The sequence below is a fragment of the Myxocyprinus asiaticus genome, chromosome 40 (genome assembly GCF_019703515.2).
Source record: "Myxocyprinus asiaticus isolate MX2 ecotype Aquarium Trade chromosome 40, UBuf_Myxa_2, whole genome shotgun sequence".
Classification (NCBI taxonomy): domain Eukaryota; kingdom Metazoa; phylum Chordata; class Actinopteri; order Cypriniformes; family Catostomidae; genus Myxocyprinus; species Myxocyprinus asiaticus.
In genome coordinates, this window is record NC_059383.1 from 27,685,608 (window position 1) to 27,707,182 (window position 21,575).

At 37.5% G+C, this 21,575-nt stretch overlaps 1 protein-coding gene across 3 annotated transcripts in view; it reads right to left on the reverse strand.

Annotated features, from left to right (window-relative positions):
• LOC127431080 (guanine nucleotide exchange factor VAV2-like) overlaps positions 1–21,575 on the reverse strand; it is a 306,871-nt gene that overhangs the window by 24,777 nt on the left and 260,519 nt on the right. For all 3 annotated transcript variants that reach the window (XM_051681326.1, XM_051681325.1, XM_051681324.1), the window contains exons 5-8: positions 18,384–18,489; positions 14,269–14,367; positions 11,208–11,276; positions 10,447–10,547 (exon numbers count right to left, since the gene is read on the reverse strand). In XM_051681326.1, the coding sequence (XP_051537286.1) occupies positions 10,447–10,547; positions 11,208–11,276; positions 14,269–14,367; positions 18,384–18,489 (375 nt within the window). The remainder of the gene's footprint in view (positions 1–10,446; positions 10,548–11,207; positions 11,277–14,268; positions 14,368–18,383; positions 18,490–21,575) is intronic.

Sequence of the window (21,575 nt, forward strand, 5' to 3'; positions counted from 1 at the left end):
ACTTAAAACTAAATCAGTCGCATACTCTAGATGGAACTTAAGTACTTGGTGGGGCAGTGTGCAATGGAGCGAGTTCTGTCTGCAATATTTTTCAACCGTTGGTCACATGAACCAGATGGACACATTTGCATCGTGTCTTGCTTCTTTCAACTTTTAAAAATGTGTTTTAAATCGTACTGTAAGCAGTCACAATATTAAAAGATAATAAAAATGTAAGTCATACAATTATGTTACAATGTATACTATAACTGCTGTCACTTCTGAGTGCTCAGGTACTTGTTCCCTGCCCTATTCAGTACTCTGGCTCAAATAATCTTTAAAACCATTGAAGGAAAATAATCTGTGCTACAAGTGTATATTTGTTTAGAATTAATTAATAGACAGCCAGCATTAAGCAACAGCTGTTTTGATGTCTATATCTAATTAATTTTAGTGAAGCATTATGATGGATTAAGTTAAAGGTGGAGTGTGTCATTTTAATCCAATACACTTTTTGTCAAATTCCATGAATATCTCTTCACGATCCACTAGCTGTCCATTCTGTGTGTGCACTGAAAAAAAAAATCCGGTGTTTGTACGCAGTCCTGGCTCTGTAAATGGGAAAATAAACAAAGTGGATCGGACCGATCCACACAACACTGTTGCAATCACGCAGCATTGGCAATGAGCGTGCATGAAATTGGCGGGTGGAGCTTCTGAAGGAGCACTGAAGGGAGGGGTGTGTTTGTTTGGCTGTTGAGTTCAAATATCAACAGCTTTCTCAGCAATCGCTTACTCCAACTTTAACATGAAAACCAGTTGAACCGTAACACCGGCAATGTTATTGGACAAGATGATTCCTCTGCAACGCTTTCTGTCCATTGTGTTTAAGTTATAGTGGTCTTGTTTATTACGACATTAAACGTTTATCATCTTTTATTTAGAATGGCCTATTTGTTCATAGGAAATCAGAGAGTGCGAAAGGGCGTGATGAGTATGAGGGGTGTTGGCAAAGGTTGTTTGAAAACATACTTTACTTTTGTAATTCCGTTTGGTGCCACTAGTAGTGCAGAAATTACACAATCCACCTTTAAATGTTCATTTGGGCCATTGAGAATATCGCAATGGACTCCTGACAGTGATCAGCACTTTATGGAAGCTACTCAAAGTCAACTTGCCTAGAACATAGCACCACGTGTGTGGCACAGATTTTTGCCTCTGATTTAAGTAGGACACTGGCACAGTTGGCAAGCTCAAATCCCTTGGATACTCTTGGTTTGCTTGCCTCTTAATTGTGGTCTTACTGGCGCCAAATCCACTTTTTAAGATATAATCACTGCTTCAAATGGTTTTTGATCAGATTAGTGAAACCAATTCCAAAGAAGTGTCCATAATAGGAAGATAAAACCCGGAAAGAAAGGTGGTCTGATCAAAGGAAGATAAAAACAGATTTCAATCCGAACTGGATTATCTATTATTATTACCTCTATTGAGGGCAAAACACATCTGGATGTGCTCTAATGAGTCAAGGGATGGTGATCAACTCAAATCCAGCTCATTAAGTATGGTCTCTGAAGTGAGCTTTTGCAGCCATCTTGATGGAATGCAATCCAAGACATGGACTCCAACCAGTACAGAAAGACCCAAGCCTCACCTCTTTGATTCATACGCAAGTAGACAGGCCACCCGCCAAGCACTGCTACTGTATCAGGGAGGGTGAGAAACTAACTGAAAGTTTAGCCCAAATTTTCCATTGTAGTCTTAGGCTGAGAAGGGGGGCTCCCCTGCTGCTCTGCTCTACGTCTGGGCCTCTGTGCCCTTGGGCTAAGAAGGCCTGATTAAAGGCTAATCTGGAACAAGACAGGCTTGGTTCCTCAAGGAAATAGACTCATGGAGATTAATGGCAGGCCTGCTCAATTATGATCCAAAACGCACATTTGACAGCATATTGAAAATGCAGGGGCAGGTGTTGGGAATTAGCTGTAATAACAGATGTCACAGACATAATTGAACATGAAGGTCTTCTTTATTAGGAAATTTCCAGATTAAATGTTTCAGGTGCCTCATAAAAAGGACTGTGAGGGAGAGACAGGGCTCTATGTAGGACACTTTAAACGATGTAGGAATAATGGAACAGGAATCTTCACATGAATCAAGGATGGGCTGCAATGCAGCAGTAAATGTAATACATTTAATGTACTTCTATGCATTAAACCATTTTAAAAGGGAAAAAAGCTAATTTTATACTCTCTTTTATATTCTTTATACCCAGATCTTAACTGATTGATTCAGTTGATGGAAAATAACCTAGATCGGCTGATCCATTGATTGATCCATCCATTTATCCATCCATCCATCCCTCTCAGCTACTGGGCACCCTGCTCCCTCGATATTCATATCTGCATCATACACTGAAAAATCCATATCAGTAAACCACTAGATCATGTTTTAGGCTATATTCACAGCAAAGATTCCCCACTTTTGCATTTGTGCCAAACTCAAAACCCCATCAAGGACAGCTCTCTAAAAATACCCCAAAAGGCCGTGTTCCTACACAGTGACAGGAGAGGGCACAAGGGCAAGGACGTTATGAGAGCTGAGTGCATCCCATGATAGTCGGCTTCCCACAGTGGGAGATGCGAATACATACGAATACATGGTTAACAGCATTTCTCATTCCTTTTAAAATGTCAGTGACACACTGGCTTTAAAAAAGTATGAAGGAAACAGGGCGACTGCACATGTGTTAACGCCTGTCAAACATACGGTATCATTTCACACCTTCCCAGGCCTGGGCTGTCTGCTAGGTGCGGTTATATTTCAAGAGCTACACAAGCTGTGAATTTATGTTGAATTTATCTCCACTCATGGTTCCATAATGGGTGTACTTTGATACAAGCACTCAGACCATGCTTTGTCCATTTGTGCTGAACATCCACTGGACCTAAATTAACTAACATCACATTAACAATAAAAAAAAAAAAGGATTTTACAAGCATTAAAAATGATGTTGTGAAGTCTGGCGTGGACATCATGTGAGCACATTTGATTAGGCAGGCTACATGTGCTTTTTTATTCAGAGTTCTACTCAGGACACACATTAGTGTGCAATGGAGATCATTACTGACCCTGTAATGACCCATAAATTATGTGTGTTTAAATGTAATTAGAGTAGAAGAGAAATGAGTTAACAATCAGAAGCAATGCACATCATCAGCGAAGCCTCAAGAAATGTGGTCTTTCTGAATTGTGGATTTGACTGTTCCAGTTAGGAGTGCTAAATAAACCTGCATCCCCAAAAGCATTCAAGTTGTAAAAAGAGGATGTTGAAATGACATAAAGGTTCCAATCTGTGGTGTTGCTGTCTTGTTTGCTTTGTGAAGCAAGCCAAGCTTAGACATGCAACATTGTGACAACTGCAAAGACGAAACAGTCAAGGCTTTTCAAACCTGGGTTTGCCCTTCTTTGGCACTTTAGACAGTGAGTGTTGGACATGATGGAGAAAGATAGAAATTAAAAAGCCCTGGGTTGCTAAAGTGTGAATATTCCCCAAGGTGAAAGCCTTTGCCATGGCTGTGTAAACACATGCTCTTTGAATTCATCTCTCTTCTGGTGCTTTCGCCTGCTGCACCGGCTTTCTGATTATGGCCAAGCTGTCATGCATGTTATTTCACAGAAAATACAATTTGGTATAGACAGTCTCCTTCCAGCTTTCATCTGTTCCTTAGAAGAAAACAAACAAACAACAGGGCCGCCAAGGAAAACGCAAAGCAAAGTGGAAGTGACAGGCGAGTGAGAGAAGTAATAGTCTCTGACACAAGGCATTGAAGACCCCTCACCTTCACTTTAACACAACACGCATTGAGCGAATAGAGGCTCAATCTCAACGCAAACCAACTAATAAAGTTTCACTGCAACTCTGCACTCATTCATGTGCTATCGTTTAAATTAGTTGGGGAATAACTAATAAAATGCTTGACTGCAAAGTCTCAAGTACTGTATGCTTTAGTTTTCTGATGGCTGCTATGTCTCACACTCAGTGCGTGTGATGCAAATTTTATCCTCATCACAGACCATGCAGACTGTCTGCAAGTAGCCCAGTTTTGGTTGCCTTGCGTACCTGTATGCGATGACTGTACTAAAGAGAATCACAAAGCAGACATGGTGACATGCATCGAACACGTTTGAACGGGCTCACAGTAAAAATGGTATACTTTGAAAAGCTAGAATGCCCGAACATGCGTGAGACCTAACAGGACGTAAAGCAAGTATAACTTAGCCTTAAGTCCTGTTTGAGAGTTTAACTACTTTTGAAACACCTCTATACTGGTCTGAAATCTCCAATTTGCCTCACTCTCGAGTTGGGGTTTTAGAAAGCAGCTTGACGATTTTGACGAAACAAGGTGGTATTTTTGCTCGTCAGTATGCCTTTCACAGCGTCAACAGTCTTGAAATGCTTCTCAATTATTTCATTCTGTGGTATGCAGTGCTGCAAAAGGTCACAGGGACTTACAAGAGGCGATAACAAAATTAATTAAAGGCAGCTGGTTTTTTGGAGCGATAGACGGAGGTGTGGAAGATAGCAGGCACACAACGGGAAAATCCCCTGGCCATTTCTCTCTTTGTTGAGAGAAAAGAGAGAGGAACCACGCATCCCATAATGAAAAAGAGAAACATGCCAATCAGATGAAGAATGGCAAAGGCGAATGACGCAGTCCTGCTCTAATGAAATGAATAATTTGCCAAAAATATTCAGCCTTGTTTAAAGCTTAATGTCACCAAATGTAAATATAACCAGTCAGATTTCATTATTTGAAAAAAAAAATTTCACTTCGCTCTTTTGCTGATGTCTTTTCACATTTTCTTCTGAGAAAAATAAATGAGTAAATAAATAAAAAATCTTAAAAAAAAAAGATCTGTCATTTTCTGGTCACCCTATTGCCGTGCTGAATCATCCAACTTATGTTATTACATGACACACAAAAGAAATTATCTGCCAGAATATCCAAGCTGCTCTTTTACATAAAACACTGCTGTCCCTGGTCCCCATTCAATGGAAAAGAACAGCATTTTGCTTAAAATAATTTCTCATTTTGTTTTCCAAAGAAAGAAAATAATTTGGTTTGGACTGATAGTACACACATAGGCCCCGATTTACTAAAAGTCTGCATGTCTAAAAACATGTGCAAACTTGATAGTACACTAAAAAAAGGTCAGAGCTGATTTACTCGCGTAGTCTTTTAAAGATTGCGTCTTTCAGATGTGTAAAACAGCACGTCTTGGCAATTTTTGCCAAGTTTCCCTGAAATGAATATGCAATTTAGTGGCGTGCCTCCAAATGCGTATAATAAAGGGCAGTTTAGATGCAAATGAATCAAATTGCACCCTCAAAGTGATTTATCAAGCCTGAAAGTAATTTCATGTTTGGAAACTACGAGAGCAAATTCATATGAATGAAAGGCAGTATTAATCTGATTTGCACTGTGCATCATGCTGTCCTTGTGACAAAAAGGAGACTTTGAGAACAGATAATACATGGAACACCCTTTATTGACACACAAATGTGAAATTAAATTAATACAAATTAAAAAATTGCTTTATTCGATTATTTTAAAACTTGATATCATAACTGATAACATCATAAGCCTACTAACAATTTATGCCCAAATTATGTCGCAAATTAATGTTTTAAACATTGTTTTTAACTGCCAAAATATTGCAAAATATTTTAAGTGTTATCCTGTGAAATGAGCAGGGAGCGCAAGTTCTGTACTGTGCAGCTTCCGGTGTCTTTCTCGTGCGCAGCTAATTTTGCCATGGTCAAGATAATAGTGGATTGAAATTCAGATTTAATTTAAGTACACATCAGTGGTGTGATGGCTTAACATGTACATAATATTGTATTTTCTTTGTGAATTATGAACATTTCAAGTGAAGTGTGTCATGTGCATTCTCATCAATCCTATAAATAAACATATAAATGCCATATTGAATAAAAAATACAATGGTATTTAGTGAGAGCTGTACTTTTATTGCATTTAGCGCAAGTACTACACATAAAAGCCTCCTTTTGGAGGGTGTGTCCAACATATTTGCACATGTAGTTATTTGCGCGATTTTTCTTAGTAAATCGCCCGCAAAACATCCACGACACGCACACGCAATTTCATACATTACGCAAGAAAATTAGCACCCGTTATTTGAGATCTTAGTAAATCGGGCCATAGTGTAGAATATAGGCTGGTAGGCAGAAAGGTGAAGCAAGAAAGACTTGGCACTTAAAGAAAAGAAAGAAAGAAAGAAAGAAAGAAAAAGAAAGTGCATGATCTCAGTGATAGGGCATAGAAAGATGGCCCTGTGTGTAAGAATGGGGCTGCACTGCTGCTATGTTGTGCCAAAGTGCATGTTAGTGGGAGCACCCACGGAAGACTGGCTCAATGAGATGACAGGCTTGGAATTACATAAACAAAAGAGTGCGGGCGAGAGAGGTGGTGCTGTCAAGCTGACTCTGCGTGATGCTGCCCGCCGGGCTCAGGGAAGAGCCTTGTAATGGGCCAATTACCTATGCAAACTGACAAATGGAAACAATAGGGCTGCCTTCTCTATCTCTATTATTTTCCTTTCTTTTTATAGGAGGTAATCGATCCCTGTCACCAACTTAAACAAATTAGATCCTTATAAACAGCATATAAACACACAGTCACAGAGGTAAACCAATCGCACGTTTGTTTCAGTTAAAAGGATAGTTAACCAACAATAAAAATGTCATCGTTTACTCACTACTCATTGTTGCAAACCTGTATGATTGTTGGCATACAATGACTGAATCGTGACTGAGACTGTCATTCTGTCTAAGGTCTCCTTTTGTGTTCCAAGGAAGAAAGTAACAACATGTGGGTAAGTTAATGATGACAGAAGTTTCATTTTCAAAGTTTAAAACTATCCCTTTAATATGACTTCTCTTTGGACTTACAGAACATTTCGAGGCAAGCTGTCAAAGGAGCATGCAGTCATTAGTGAAACCGACCCTGTCATTATCATTACCTACACCACAGTAATGTGGAGATCAGCCCTCCATGTGAGAATGGCCCTTTAGCCCTCTGCTGCTGTAATATTCAATGAATATGATATAAAGTCTCGGTTCCGCTCATAAGTGCCTATATGATAATTCTCATCAGGAGCAGTCATTTACCCACCCGAGAGATAAGATACCTATGGAAGCACTCAAGTGGAGTTTAAATTAGATGTCCTCAGCAGAGAGCTGAGAGAACAAGTGTTTAAAAGCATGCACAAAAACAAATCAGAAACAAAGCTCACTTAATACTCTTGAAGGGATAGTTAAATAAAAAATTAAAATACTGTCATCATTTACTCACCCCTAATGTTATTTTTCATTTTTGGGTGAATTATTCCTTTAAAACTTTCCTTTAAAATGCGGTTTGAAATATATCTACTTTTTTTGTAGAAAGTTAGCAGTATGGCATATGACGCTAAACTAGCCTGCCAGCGGTGATTATTTCAATTGATTTCCTCATTTTGTGCTAATTCCATTTATTGTCATCATTTCATTAAAATGCTGCTCTGTGCATGAGATGAAATTAAAGAGTGATATTTACCATTATTAAACACCCACTTCACACTAAGATCCACACTAAAAATCACACTCAAATCGACAGACATTGTAAGACTCATGCATCTCTAAAACCACTTTTCAGAGTGTTTTGTAACCCTGGATCCAATAAGGTTGCGCCCCTTGAGATCAAAATCCAAGAATTGCTGCAACGGTAATTCCTAAGATCTTACTGCAAGGTCATCTGGCTGTTTAATAAACCAGAACACTACACCATAGTTCTCATCTCTGAGGAAACACACACTTTAATTGCAGAGAAGTCATAATTTTTTGTTACACCTACTTAAGTTTATTAAGTAGGTCACAGTTGAGATGAAAAAGCCATTGTGCTGAGCATAGCAAGAGTAGAATACTTATATGAAAATACAGACATGGAGATTTTCAGTAATGCCTGATAATGCAGAGTCTAATGTAGTGTAGCATGACTAGAATAAGCTGACTGTTATAGGATGTGTCACTTAGTCAAGCCTCAGTGTTTCTCAAACCGAAGGCACTGCAGAGAAATGGCACATTACTGAACTGAATCAGCAGCGGTCCCAGACCAATAACCTGGGGCAATCAAGGTACAGCTGCTCACATTCCAACTTCAGTGAGGATATGTGCTGCTCATCTGCATTTGTATATTTTCTGCTGTGTTTGCAAGAGAAAATTAAAGGAATAGTTCACCCAAAAAATGAAAAATGTGTCCTGATTCTCACCCTGACATTGTTTCAACCCCTTATTATTTTTTTCTTCCGTGAAACACAGAAGGATATGTTAGGCAGAATGTCTGAGCAGCTTTTTTCTATACAATGGAAGTGGATTTATAATTCCAAGCTCAAAAAAATACAAAAAAGCATTATAAAAGTAGTACTGTACTTTCCGGAAATAAAATCGCACCTGAATATAAGTCGCACCTGGTCAAAATCGTGTTGCTTAGAGAAAAACAAAAAACAAAGATAAGTTGCATCTGTGTATAAGTCAAACTAATAGAGGTTGCATCCACCAAGCACTAGGACACGGGAGAAGACGCCTGACTTCAGTTCAGCCATTCATGTGCTCTGTGAAGAAGATTACCTATATTAGGAAATAAGCATCTCCATGCTTTGTAACTCTATGCTGCATACAGAAAAACTGCTTTTAGTCTGTGAGTAAAACAGTATGTCTTTTGTATTATATTCATTCATTAACGTTAACGATTGCCTATCTGTAGATATTTCTGATATATTAACCTCCACACTGTGCGTATTTCCTGAGAAAAAGCCTTGCAGTTGAACAGTGTTCATTGAAAAGGAAGAAAATCTAATAAAGCTATTGTTCTAATAAGTTAATGCTTACTAACTGTGCATTTACTGACTGAACACTGTGCTGCAATTACTGATCACACTACATCATTTTATTTCTGTATTCTTTTTTTATTAATATTTAATCATTTGTACTTTTTTACATTTATTTTATAATTTTTTATACTTATTTTGTGTTCTTATTTTTACACACACAATATATATATATATATATATATATATATATATATATATATATATATATATATATATTTGTATTTTCTTTATAATTTTTATGTAAAGCACTTTGAATTGCCATTGTGTATGAAATGTTCTATATAAATAAACTTGCCTGCCTAATTATCCAGTTCAGTGACTGAAGGTTTTTACTACAAGTGTAAAGAAATGCAATTTTGTGAGCATGTGAGGAGCTGTGTTTGACAGCGGTCTAGTTTGTAGTACAATATTACTATGATGGGATTAAATATTTAAATAGATATAGATTTACTATAAAAAGGCAAAATATTCTGAATTGGCCACTTTAAAATGCTTCTACCATCTCTATGACTGATGTTTTCATCTGTTTGAGTGTAAGCATAGTATGTGTTTTGGTTCCAAATCTTAAGTCATAATATAGGTTTGTTTAAGGAGCAGCCGAAATTTAAGTAATTATTCACTAATATTCTTGCCCTCAGACAAAGGATAATATTATCAGTGAATATCTTAAATTTCGGTCAGTTCCACACACAAAGCAACTGAATGACTTCAAAAGGCTAGGAATTTTGTGCACAAGCAATATGGACTACTTTAATACTTTAATAATTTTTTTGTTGTCCTTTTTGGAGCTTGGCATTTTAAATCTTCATCCACTTTCATTGTATGGAAAAGAGCAGGTCATATATTCTTGGCATCTTTTTTTGAGTTTCATGGAAGAAGAAGATAATCAAGTCTGTTTGCACAAAAACGAGGGTGACTAACTGATGAAAAATGTTCATTTTGGTATTAAATATTCCTTTAGGTTCTGCTCTTTTTTAAGTCCTGTTGCTTTTAGAGGGATAACATTTGAACAAAGAAAGACACTGTATAGCAGCTGGCCTAATCTTTTTTTTTTTTGTCCCCGTATATACAGATGAATGGTTTTATGAGTTTATTAGAGCCCCTGGGTATCTGTCATCCATTGTGGATATAGTAGCTATATCACCTCCCTTGATTCTCTATTATCTGATCATTGATTTTTGATACAGGAGCTACAGGAGACAAAAAGAGCACTCAAAACAGGAAGCATTTTGCCTTAAAGCAACAGACTCTTACAGACAGGTCTATTTTCTTCGTAAGCCCTGTGGGTTTGTGGGCTTTGACAAGGATTTATTTTAAAATAGCTGAGCTGCTGTGGACAGGCCTTCTGGCCTGATGGATGTTTTGGGGTGGAGAATGGCATAAGACTTTGCCTCCCTCACTTGAGGTCAGCTCAGCTCAGCAGAGGCTTAAGGTGTTGACAAAACTGTGAGATGTTATAACAGAACCGACAGTGATAAACTGCCTCTCTGACACACTCCATAGAGGTACAGTACTGACCTCTCCTTGAAGTCCAGAAAGACCTTTCCCAGGCCGTTGCCCCCACTAACCATGGTCAGGTCAATGGCCCTCAGCAGAGCAAAGTGGACCTTGATGATGTCCTGCGGAAATGAAGAATTGTCAACATCCACACAAGCATCATTTAGCTGTTTGTAACATTCATTTGTTCTACAAATTCATGCACTGACTGTGAGGAATGAGCTTTTACCATCTGTTTATGCAAGGGCTACAAAAGCTGATGTGTTAGTTTATTAGATCAATTAAAAATGTTTAACGCCGCTAAATTAATGCAGTTAACACATTTTCCTAATTTCACATTTCAAATCACAATCATGTAACTGGACTTTTATTTTATTAGTAAATGATGGAGAAGGGCCTTCATAACAGCTAATTAACAAAAAAAAAAAAAAAAAAAAGAATGGGACTTTTAATAAAAGTGAATTATGTGTATGCAATGCTATATTTAAGCTCATGAATGAAGCTAACCTTGACAGTACAGTACAAATGTCTTGTAAGAAATGTCCATTAAAACTGAATGCACTACATTTCGAAAGTAAAATATATATTTAGAGGTTTTTTTTCTCAGCCAATTCAAAATTCAATTACCACATTAACTCCACATAAAAAAATAAAAATAAAAAAAATAAAAAAGAGATTGTGATGATATTAATCCATTGACAACCCTTGTTTTTGTACATTATCTTTTGAAAACAGGTAAAATAATAAGTTGTTAACATAATGCACAGTGAATGATGACTCACCTCTAAATTCACAAATATGTTTTCCATCTCCTGTGGTGTTAACACTTGCTTCAGGGGAATCATATAATTCTATAAAGGTAAAACAGGAAAAAAAATATATATTTTTTATTTTTTTGCCAACAGCACATAAGGCAGAAACAAAAATCCAGCAAATGTATTCCAGAAATGGCTCACAGAATTCATTCACATTCATTCAAAACCAAAGCTTAATAAGTATCTTAATAAATCCCCTTGAAGCTAACAAACAAACACATGCACCTTGTTATGGTCTGGTAAATGTCTTTGACAAACAAAAGTCAAATACTGTTTGTTTAATGTGGCTGCGGGATTGCTGTTCAAATAAAATAAACCCTTAGAAATCCTGGCAAATGCATCAATTAATTTGTTTCAACTGCAAAGCAAAAAGCAAAGCAATAATGACACGTTTGGCTTAATTAGAAAGAATTAATCAAAAGACAGTTGTTAATCAAAGCTTCTGTATGTAATAGGAAATCTGTGTGACCCCTCACAGTTTTTTAAAGACTGGGATTAATCACATTTAATAACATTTCATTGGCTTATTTTGTGTCACAATTCAAATTCCGGGTGAGAGCACAATTGGAATCAGGCCAGGGTAAAGCATCACACATATGAGATTGTACGATTTGTACAAACAAGCGTGTGTGCATGTTATACCCCAAGGGCTCAATTGAGTCTCATGCCAACGGTATTGATTTACTGAATGGATATGTTTTCTCACTTTGTAGCAAGTGCATGGCATTTCTGACCTGTGACTGACCTCCAGTCCAGAGGGCAAAGGGATGGCAGCGCACACACACCCATTCACAGTCACACATTAAGAAGATACATCAAATTCTTTGACCCCTTTAATTCTTACAGTACTCATTGATAATCTGTAAAAGTCAACAATAAATTGCATTCGCAACCCATTTCCATAACATGACAGATTTTTGTGTGAAACTGGATATTCAACGAGAAACAAATGTAGGGCAGGACTTTATTCTATCCACAAGGATTTGATTGGAGCCAAACTGCGAGTTTGCAGTCAATTGTGAAGGCCTACTCCCCTTCTGAAACACCACTGGCACCCAATTTGTGGAGGTTTTTTGTGGAGGACATGAAGGTTGGAGGTCAAGTTCGCCCACGAGAACATCTCAACGGATCCCAATGGTAACACTTCCAAATCTACAGTTTTTTTTTAAATTATTTAAAGAATTTATAGAATGTGAAAAAAAAAAAGTATTTCCATACTATGACGGGCAACCAAAATCCCAATAATAACCAGAAAAAAAAAATGAAGATTTGGTGCATAACGTGTGACTTTTAACTAAAATACTTACACTGAAATGATCATGAAATTACATTGATACATCCTCTATATTTAATATAGCTTTATATAGCCTACATTTACTAGATTAAAACTATTGGTAACTATCTGCATAGATTTTTGCAGATAACCAATAGCTCCAAAAAGCATCCGGCACCAATTAATCTGTAAAACCGATATATCGGTCTACCTCTAGTATTAATGTTTGATTTTATTGGGCTTATTAAAGCTAGACCTCTAGATTTTGTTAATTTAAGTTAATTTTAGACAATACTTTTTAAGGACCTGTGTGTACCCTGATAACATGGACTGATGAATTATACACAATAAGAGCACGTGAATTAAAACACGTAAAAATTTTCCATTTTGAGATCATGTTGACACTAAAAAAGCAGAATAATTGCACAGACCAACTATGCACACTTATCACTGACTCACCAGACTTAGTTTTCATCTTTTGTCCTCTCTGTGTGTCTATATTGAGTAGTGTTGTCCCAACATTTCAGTAGTCGGTACCGATACCAGTGAAATTTCACGGTTCTCGATACCAATTTCGATATCAAAGAAAAATGTGCTAATATGATAATGTGCTATTGAACACTCTCCTTTAGCCTATTTAAAGTTAAATTTCAATGTAAATAATAAATGAAATGGTATGCATGTTTCCTTCAAGTGTTTCTAAAACTTGGTTGTTTTTAAGCAGGGCCCTACTGAAATCTGTTTTATTTTTTCCCCAAATATTTTTTCTTTTCTTTTCTTCTTTTTTTTATATTATTTTTCCAGAATTCCATGTTTTAAAGTTTAATTTCATTTCATTATCAAAATGGTGTCTAATCAAAAAATTGTACTTTAACTTTTAAAAACGTTTAACAAGTAAAAAATAGAACAATTACTTATCAACATACCACTGCATTTTTTAACAAACTTTTATTCAGTACAAAAGCACTCTTGCTTGTGATGTATAACTTTTTATTATTATTACACTAACTATTCATTATTTATTATTATTATAATAATTATTATTATTTCTATAGTGAGGATTACATTTTACTATAGAGTTAATATATTTCTGTTGCAATTTCTTCAATTTCAGCTTTTATTATGAATCATGCTTTTATTTTGACGTATATTTTTGATGGAAGTTTAACTTCTCTGGATAAACAGTTCGCTACATAAACCACAAATGCTGTGATTTAATTATATAAATGATATAAAAATAATGCTTCAGAGTGGATTAGTGCTTTGCTGTCATCTCTCATACAACACAAATGATTCTCATAGTCTGTGGAGTTTCCAGTGTATGAGTGGTCTGCTTCACACATTCATTTAAAGCTCATGCAGCTCATACAGACTAAGATTGCAGCATTTTGTTGTTTAATAATCACACTAGGACATATCATGATTTTAAATTGATTAGTTGTGCATTTCAGTGTAAAAGGAGTAACCGAACACACGCTCAAATAAGCGTGTGAGCATTTGAAAGCAGTTGTGTGTCAGTAAGACAGTGTGCGGGTACCGAATTAAGTCGCTGTTCGGTACTACTGGTACTGTAGAATTACTGGTATCGTTACTTTTTTTTTTTTTTTAATTTTAGTGCCGACTTGGTACCGAAGTACCGGTACTTTTGACAACACTAATATTGAGCTACCTCTCTCTCTTCAGAAAACCCTAGCAAGACCTTGACCCAATTCTAAGCCATCAATTCCACTTTCTCCACTAAGCTCTCCCACTCACCTTCTCAATGTCCTCCAGTGTTTTGTAGTACTTTGCCTCCGTCTCCTGAATCTCCACCAAGCAGCAGTTTCTCTTGTCATCTTCCGTCATGCCCATTTTCTGTTATGGGAAAAGAAACAAACACAAAGAACATGATACTGTTGGTTTCGTCCATTAAGATGCCAGCTCAGCACCTTTAAACACATGCACAAAGCACCGAACTGTTATTTAAGGCAATTCAGGTCACAATCAGGACAGCCAAGACCAAAGCACATTACATCAAAAGACAGGAGGAGGACAGAGAGTATTTCACAACAAAACTTCCAAGGGCAACGTTGACAAGGACTGTAGGTTATAACGCAGTGGTTTAAACAGGAGTTTCATTCTTTCATTCATTCAAAACAACACAAACTCAAATGTCTAAGTCTAAAGCACAAAAAAACAACTGTAGGAAAGCCACAAATGTGGTTTTGATGAGGACTCTCAACTACATGAGGCCAATTCGCAGAACAATAACAACAGAAAATTATCTAATAGAAAATCATGCATGTGATTAAATGTAATCACTGGGTTTTGGTGTAATGCGAGCGGGTTTGCAAGCTTGTTTGGGAGCGTGGTGATAATACAAATGTCGGGGGAAGGCACGCCAGCTGGAGGCCAGGGCTGAAATGAACATCTGGGCCTGGAGGTGCATGAGGCCAAAGCAAACCTGCCCACATCCAGAGAAATTTAAGATCACAAACAATTGTTTTGTTACAGAGAAAGTCAAAGAGGGAGGGTGAAAAATGAAAGAAAGATCACTCCAGAAGGCCACCCTTGTAAAAGTGTTGCTTAAAGCTGACAGTATAAGACAAGGCAAATACATCTGTGACTTTAAATTACAAATGGGACAAACTCCAGTGACACTATTATCTGTTGCACTTTTATTAGCATTTGGGAGCAATTGTGGTCAAATCTGGAATTCATCTGACATAGCGATGATGGTTTAAGACAAAGTATACTTTGAGAAAAGCCACAAAACATTTGAGAGGAGGGTAAATGGGGCATAACCCACATCTGTTTTTTTTTCTCCCCTCTCTCCCTCATTTGATTAGCTGTAATTGTAACACTGAGAGAGTAATGTGTCCTTGTTGCATTATCTGGCTGATGGCACAGATTATGTGTCTCAATATGAGTGTGTGTGTGTGTGTGTGTGTGTGTGTGTGTGTATCTATCCCTGTGAAGGCGGGACTCAGCAGTCCTCTCTCTGTGTAGGAGGTATTTTGTTCCTTTTGGGTTTAAAATAACCTAACATTAGCTCGCTTGCAGTGACAGGGGGACATTAGAACTGGGACACCCTCTTCTCCTATATACTTCTTTCCAGCAAAGAAAGACATGACAACTGGCATCAAATCAACCTTAGTGTACTTTATGAAGGTGAGCTCATTATCACTTATGGGCAGGCCCAGTCAGAATCTGCTAACTTTTTCACACTTTTTCGGTCGTGGAGGACAAATTTGCAGAATTCCGCAGAATGTATTATGACATGATAAAATGCATTAAATGGGGCTTAATGTAGCTTAAGTTTTGCAGAATTTCTATGTTTTTTCCCCTTGCATTAAAGCATACAGTGACCATGTGCTGCTTTAACCCTCTGGGGTCGACGGACGCACCGGCGCGTCCTGCTGGATTTTTTCCTCATAACAGCGGAAACAACTTAAAATACGCCGTCATTTTTGGGCATACAGATAAGTGTAAGACATCATTAGAAACTATAAAGGGTCTACTTTTATTTGTGTACACTCACAATAACAAAACCTTGTGCTTTTGTAAAATAAAGAAAATAAACAGGGTGCGCTTTCAGCCGTCTCTGTCTCCGCGAGCATCTTTCTGAAACACGTCACAAAAATGAACTGAAACTCCGCGAATATTTATCACACAAACATGAAACATATGTCTAAAGAAAGCTTAAAATGTCTACTTTTAAATAAAACAATTCAAATTTGAAACAAATATTCTCCTGCAATGTAATCTGTATGAAACAAAGCAATGTACAGTTTCTATTGGCTCAACTAATTATCGCTAATGTGATCCCACCCACCAGCAGAGCACACTATTCATACGGTAATGTGCTGAGGCGATCAATGCAAATAGTAAACGCCCCCAACAATGCCTTAAAAAACATCAAGTTCATCATCAGATTCATTCACTTTCTGCGCATTTGGAAGATGGCACGCTACACAGGTGAGGAAGCACCTGGATAGTGACGAAGAGTTCACATTTTCCTCAGAAGAAGAGCATGAATCCGACGAGGAACGTTTGCATTTTGAAGAGCGACTTGATCCAGTCGAGGATACAATTCCGGATGAGTAAGTCATTTAGTTTTACTTACATATTAGTTGACATGCTATTTTATATAAATGTACATATTTTACTAGTACAGACTTGCCAGCCAGGATTCAGAGTATTGAAATTTGAAATATGTCCTAATAGGCAAGTTTTAGTTACATTTAAATGTTGGCTAAAGCAGGTATTTAAATTGTATGCTGTATTATATAATATGATATGTAATATGAAATAAAAATAATATGAATGTTTAGATTATATTTTAACTAGTGTTCATGCTGCCTCGTTATCATCAACAAAGCTTGTGCTTGCAAATATCTGTTCGGGTGTAAATGTGTAAAATGTGCTGTAAATATTCCCATATTAGAAAATCAGCATATTAGAATGATTTCTGAAGGATCACGTGACACTGAAGACTGCAGTAATGATGCTGAAAATTCAGCTTTGATCACAGGAATAAATTGCATTTTACAATATATTCAAATAGAAAAGTTATTTTAAATTGTAAAAATATTTCACAATATCACTGTTTTTGCTGTATTTTGGATCAAATAAATGCAGCCTTGGTGAGCAGAAGAGACTTCTTTTAAAAACATTAAAAAAATCTTACCGATCTAAAACTTTTAAACGGTAGTGTAGGTCTAAAGTTTTTAAGTACAGTCTTTATGTAAAGAAAATGTATAGTCAGATTACTTCTTTTAACTTAAACTTGATTTTGTGAATAAGCTACAAACAATACATTCAATCATTAAGTCTCCTCACATTCATTCTCTCTCAGGGGAGGGGTCTTTGTCTCCTCAGGTGTGAATCACATCAATATTCATGATCATCCACGCCTCCTCGCATATGGCCTTTCTAACACTAAAAGTGTCTTACAAAAGTTAAATGACTATATTGTTTTGTATGATTGAGTGATCAGGATGGGTTTCACATCATTTCTGTAGCAAAAACTCTAGGCTACAAGATCCAGTTCTCAAAAGTCTTGTGAACAAATGTTTAGCATGTGACATATGGCCTTATTTCAGTGACTTTTTTCAAAAACCACACATAAACGTTAATTTCTCAAAAATACAAACATGTACATACATGTTGCTCATATATTATTGTAGCCCAGTTTGTGCTGAATACAGTGTTATCAGACTTTAGCCATTAATATGTTTTTAAGCAACTGAAAAAAGCACAAATGTCAAGGCATATCAAAACTTCTCCAGGGCCCAAATCACCCTCAGACCCCAGAGGGTTAAAGGAGCTTAAGTTTTGCAGAATTTCCTCGTTTTTTTCACCTTACTATTAAAGCATTTAGTGACCTTGTGCTGTAAAGCTCCAAAAAGGTGCAATCAAGCAAGTGATTGATAACAGAACTTTAATTTTTGTGTGAAAAAATCTTAAAATTAATATTTTTATGTTTTATCCTTGAATAACTGAATGCGTAGAACTTGACAGGAGTTCTGTTGGTGCAGATTCCATGTGGGCCTACTCATGGGCCAAAAACAACTTACTATTCTATATCGCCTTACTATTGTGGGTTCTTGTGTTCTTCATATGCATACAATATATATGGCACTCAAAGGTTTGCAACGACAAAAGGAAAGGAAAGAGGAGCACTGAAGGATCTGAAGACAATCATGAGTGGTCCAGCATGTCACTTACCTGCATGTATCTGATCTGCAGCATTGAGGAGGCAAAGCAGCAAATGTAAGCAGAGGAAGTTAACTTGCGCACAGCCGTGGGAAAATGACAGGAAATCATCCCATCTATAACCTCTCTCACACACGCACCAATGAATGTTGTCCATATGGTGTCTCACTCACCATGGGCTGTCTAACCTCCACCTTGATGATGTCCTCGTAGATATCGTCCCCATCGTCATCGCAGGGGACGCAGTCGTATATGTCATCCTCTCCCACGTCATGCTCGCTATGCAAGAAAGAAAGCACAATGAAAGCAATGGGTTAAAAATAAAGAATCTTTAGCAAAAAAGACATTGGCCCTCTTTTTTCCTACAATGTCTGGTCATTAAAGCTTAGGCCTAACACCCTATCTACACCATGCACGTCCACTGATGCTACGCGACGCAATGGCTTGAGGCTGTCTACACTGGATGTGTCGACACGAATGTTCTAAACCATTTAATTTGTGTAGTATCGCCAGCACGTGCAGCACAAAATGGAATGGGACACCTGTTTATTCTTGGTGTGATGGACGCGCTGAAACAGAGACTTCCAGTGTAGACAGCATCATTGATTATAATGGGGTTCTATTCCTCTTGACGCGACACACTGCAGGGTGTAATTGTATTTTGTTGAGACTAGCGGCAAGCAAAAATGTTAAAAATACTACCCTTCCCACTTCCTTTGTTCAGACAAACTTTGTTGACAAAATCACTGCCAATCAGAACATATTTAGTGTTTTTTATGAAACCGCATAAAACATCCCCATTACCTGTCAGATATCACTGAAACAGGTGCCATGAAATATCACACCTGTCTCTGTAGCAGCCCTAAGCTCGGTAAACAGCAGTGTAAAATATGTCCGTGAGCCATGGTCAGATTCTTTGTTTTGCCAATCAGAAGAATTTCTACCTTTCAATCATTGTACGTGTTCATAGGGCATCGCATATGTGCTTGTTTAAGTGCCAGTAGGGCATCCTGCTCCCACAAAATGCTCAGGGTCAGACAGCAAAATGCTCAGGGGGACCCATCACCCTCCATCTGCTCCAACACAACAGTCTCTAGAGTGTCTGTGTGTGCGCATCTTTGGAGTGTGGGTTTTGGAAAGAGGGGGCATGGCTAATTCAATGGCTGCTCTGGTGGAAGATATAGAACAGCTAATATTGCTTAAATCACCTTTAATGTTAGTTCATACAGCTATGCGGAGCTATATGTGGACTAATGAGATTTCACAATGGCCGGAGGTACCCAGTATGACAGGGCAAAAATAAAAACCTAAGCAACTCACAAAATATTGCAGGAAGACAAAAAAAAAAAAAAAAAAATCTGATTACACTGAAAAGATTCAGTTATTGTTGTTGCTTTATCACATCACACCTGGTTAGAATACAAAGTGTCTGGGACAGGGTTTTGACATATGTAAGAGAGAGTGAGCATATGTGAGCGTGTCTGTGACAATGAGTCACATATAAATGACAGTTTCTCAACAATATTTTAATCAAAGCCCTGATTAGATTATGCACATGTTTGTCAGAGAGCGCAAAGAGCCCTGAGACTGTAGTGGTGGCATTTATATCTGCACACTCTGCTGTTGTTCTCTCAGACGACTAATATTAAGGCCAAAATAAAGTAGGCCGAAATCACAAAAGGTGTCCTTCCATGCCTGGTCCCAAACAAACTCAGTCATCAAATCAGTCATCCATCCCTCCCTAAGAGAAGAGCTCACTCTCTCATACACACACCCCAATAGCTCTGCCAGATGGCTGTGCGACCAGACAGCAACAAGTAACCTTCCTCACTTCTGGTGATGTGTCCAATTGTAGGCTAGAACAAGTGTGAAAAGCTAATGCAGCTTGAATCAAAGGCCTGCCCAGGAAATTAGCGCTCTGACTCATTGGCTCACAGAAAAAAGACATAGCCTCGAAGGATGACAAACATATCTCTCTTTTTCTTCCCTCCAACAAAAAAGTGATAGTGAAATTAACACATGCTTTCATAATGAGATGCAGTGGCAGTGTATTTGCAAATATCCAGTGCAGATGAAAAAGAATTTACAGTCTGTTTGCCATAGAGATCGTTATTAGCATATAACAACATGTGTGAGTGTACTAGGATCCTCCGGAAAGCTATATTTGCACTTTATAGGATTTTAATAAGCCAGTAAGAAGATTAATTGCTTGCTATGATATACCATGACTTTGCTATTATATAGCATATCACTCCAAGTTGTTTAACAGAATACATGTTTATTTCATTGTAAATTTAAGCTTATATTAGGGAAATGTTTGAAGTACAACTAAAGAGAAAATACTGGTCCACACACTGCTGGCTTCAGGGAGTTTCTGTGATTTGATTCGCTGCAGTAACACATTTATTCCTAGCAAAAAAAACTTATTTGCACCAAACCTGCAGTTAATATGTAGTAAATGTGCCAGAAGACTGTATTTTTGTAAAGGATACCACAATAACTACTCTACACACAGTTATAACCAGGGCTAGGTTGAAACTACAGCACCTGTATTGGTAGGCTGTAAATATCATTCATCATCTTTGTTCTAAATCCAGAGCAGGTTTTATGAATCAGGGGAAAAGACTGGCATGGATGGACAGAGGACAGCTGGATTCAGCAGCCAATAGTTGGAGGACTGTCGATCTGGCAGAGTTGCTAGGAGCTAATCCATCTGTGTGACCTTCTATACCTGCACAACCACAGCAGCAGCTTGAAATGTAAACTAGAGAAAACAGCCACACAATTTTAAAGCCGAAGTGTGTAATCTTTACTAGAGATCGACCGATAATCGGATTTTCCAATATTTTTTTCCGATATTCAATCATTTTTCTTTAATCGGATAGCGTTTTTGTAATATCGGATCCACCGATAACTGGTGACATCTGGCGAGTACTGTATTTTTTCATTCCGGTTAAGAAATTCCAAAAGTTTAATTTGTGTAGTATCACCAAAAAGTGCAGTGCAAAATGCCATGTATAACCTCTCTCACACATGCACCAATGAGACACCACGCCTCCTTTCCAAAAGTTTACCGGCTAGAACAAAATAAAAGAACGGTTAATAACATTCTTTTAAATATGACAGTACTCTGCGCTAAGGGGTGGGTGAATTACCAATTGCAGTGTTGCCAGATCTCGCAAGAGAAACAAGCAACATGGTCAGGAAAAAACAAGCCCCAAAAAAGCCATTTGCCTCACCAAAATAAGCAAATATTAATATTTTTTTTTCCCCCTGTGTGGTGGATTTATTGGCATAGAAATCATAACAAGCAGTTAATTAACAGTTTAAGTATAATTTTATTTACAGGTCTGCTTCTGAGTCAA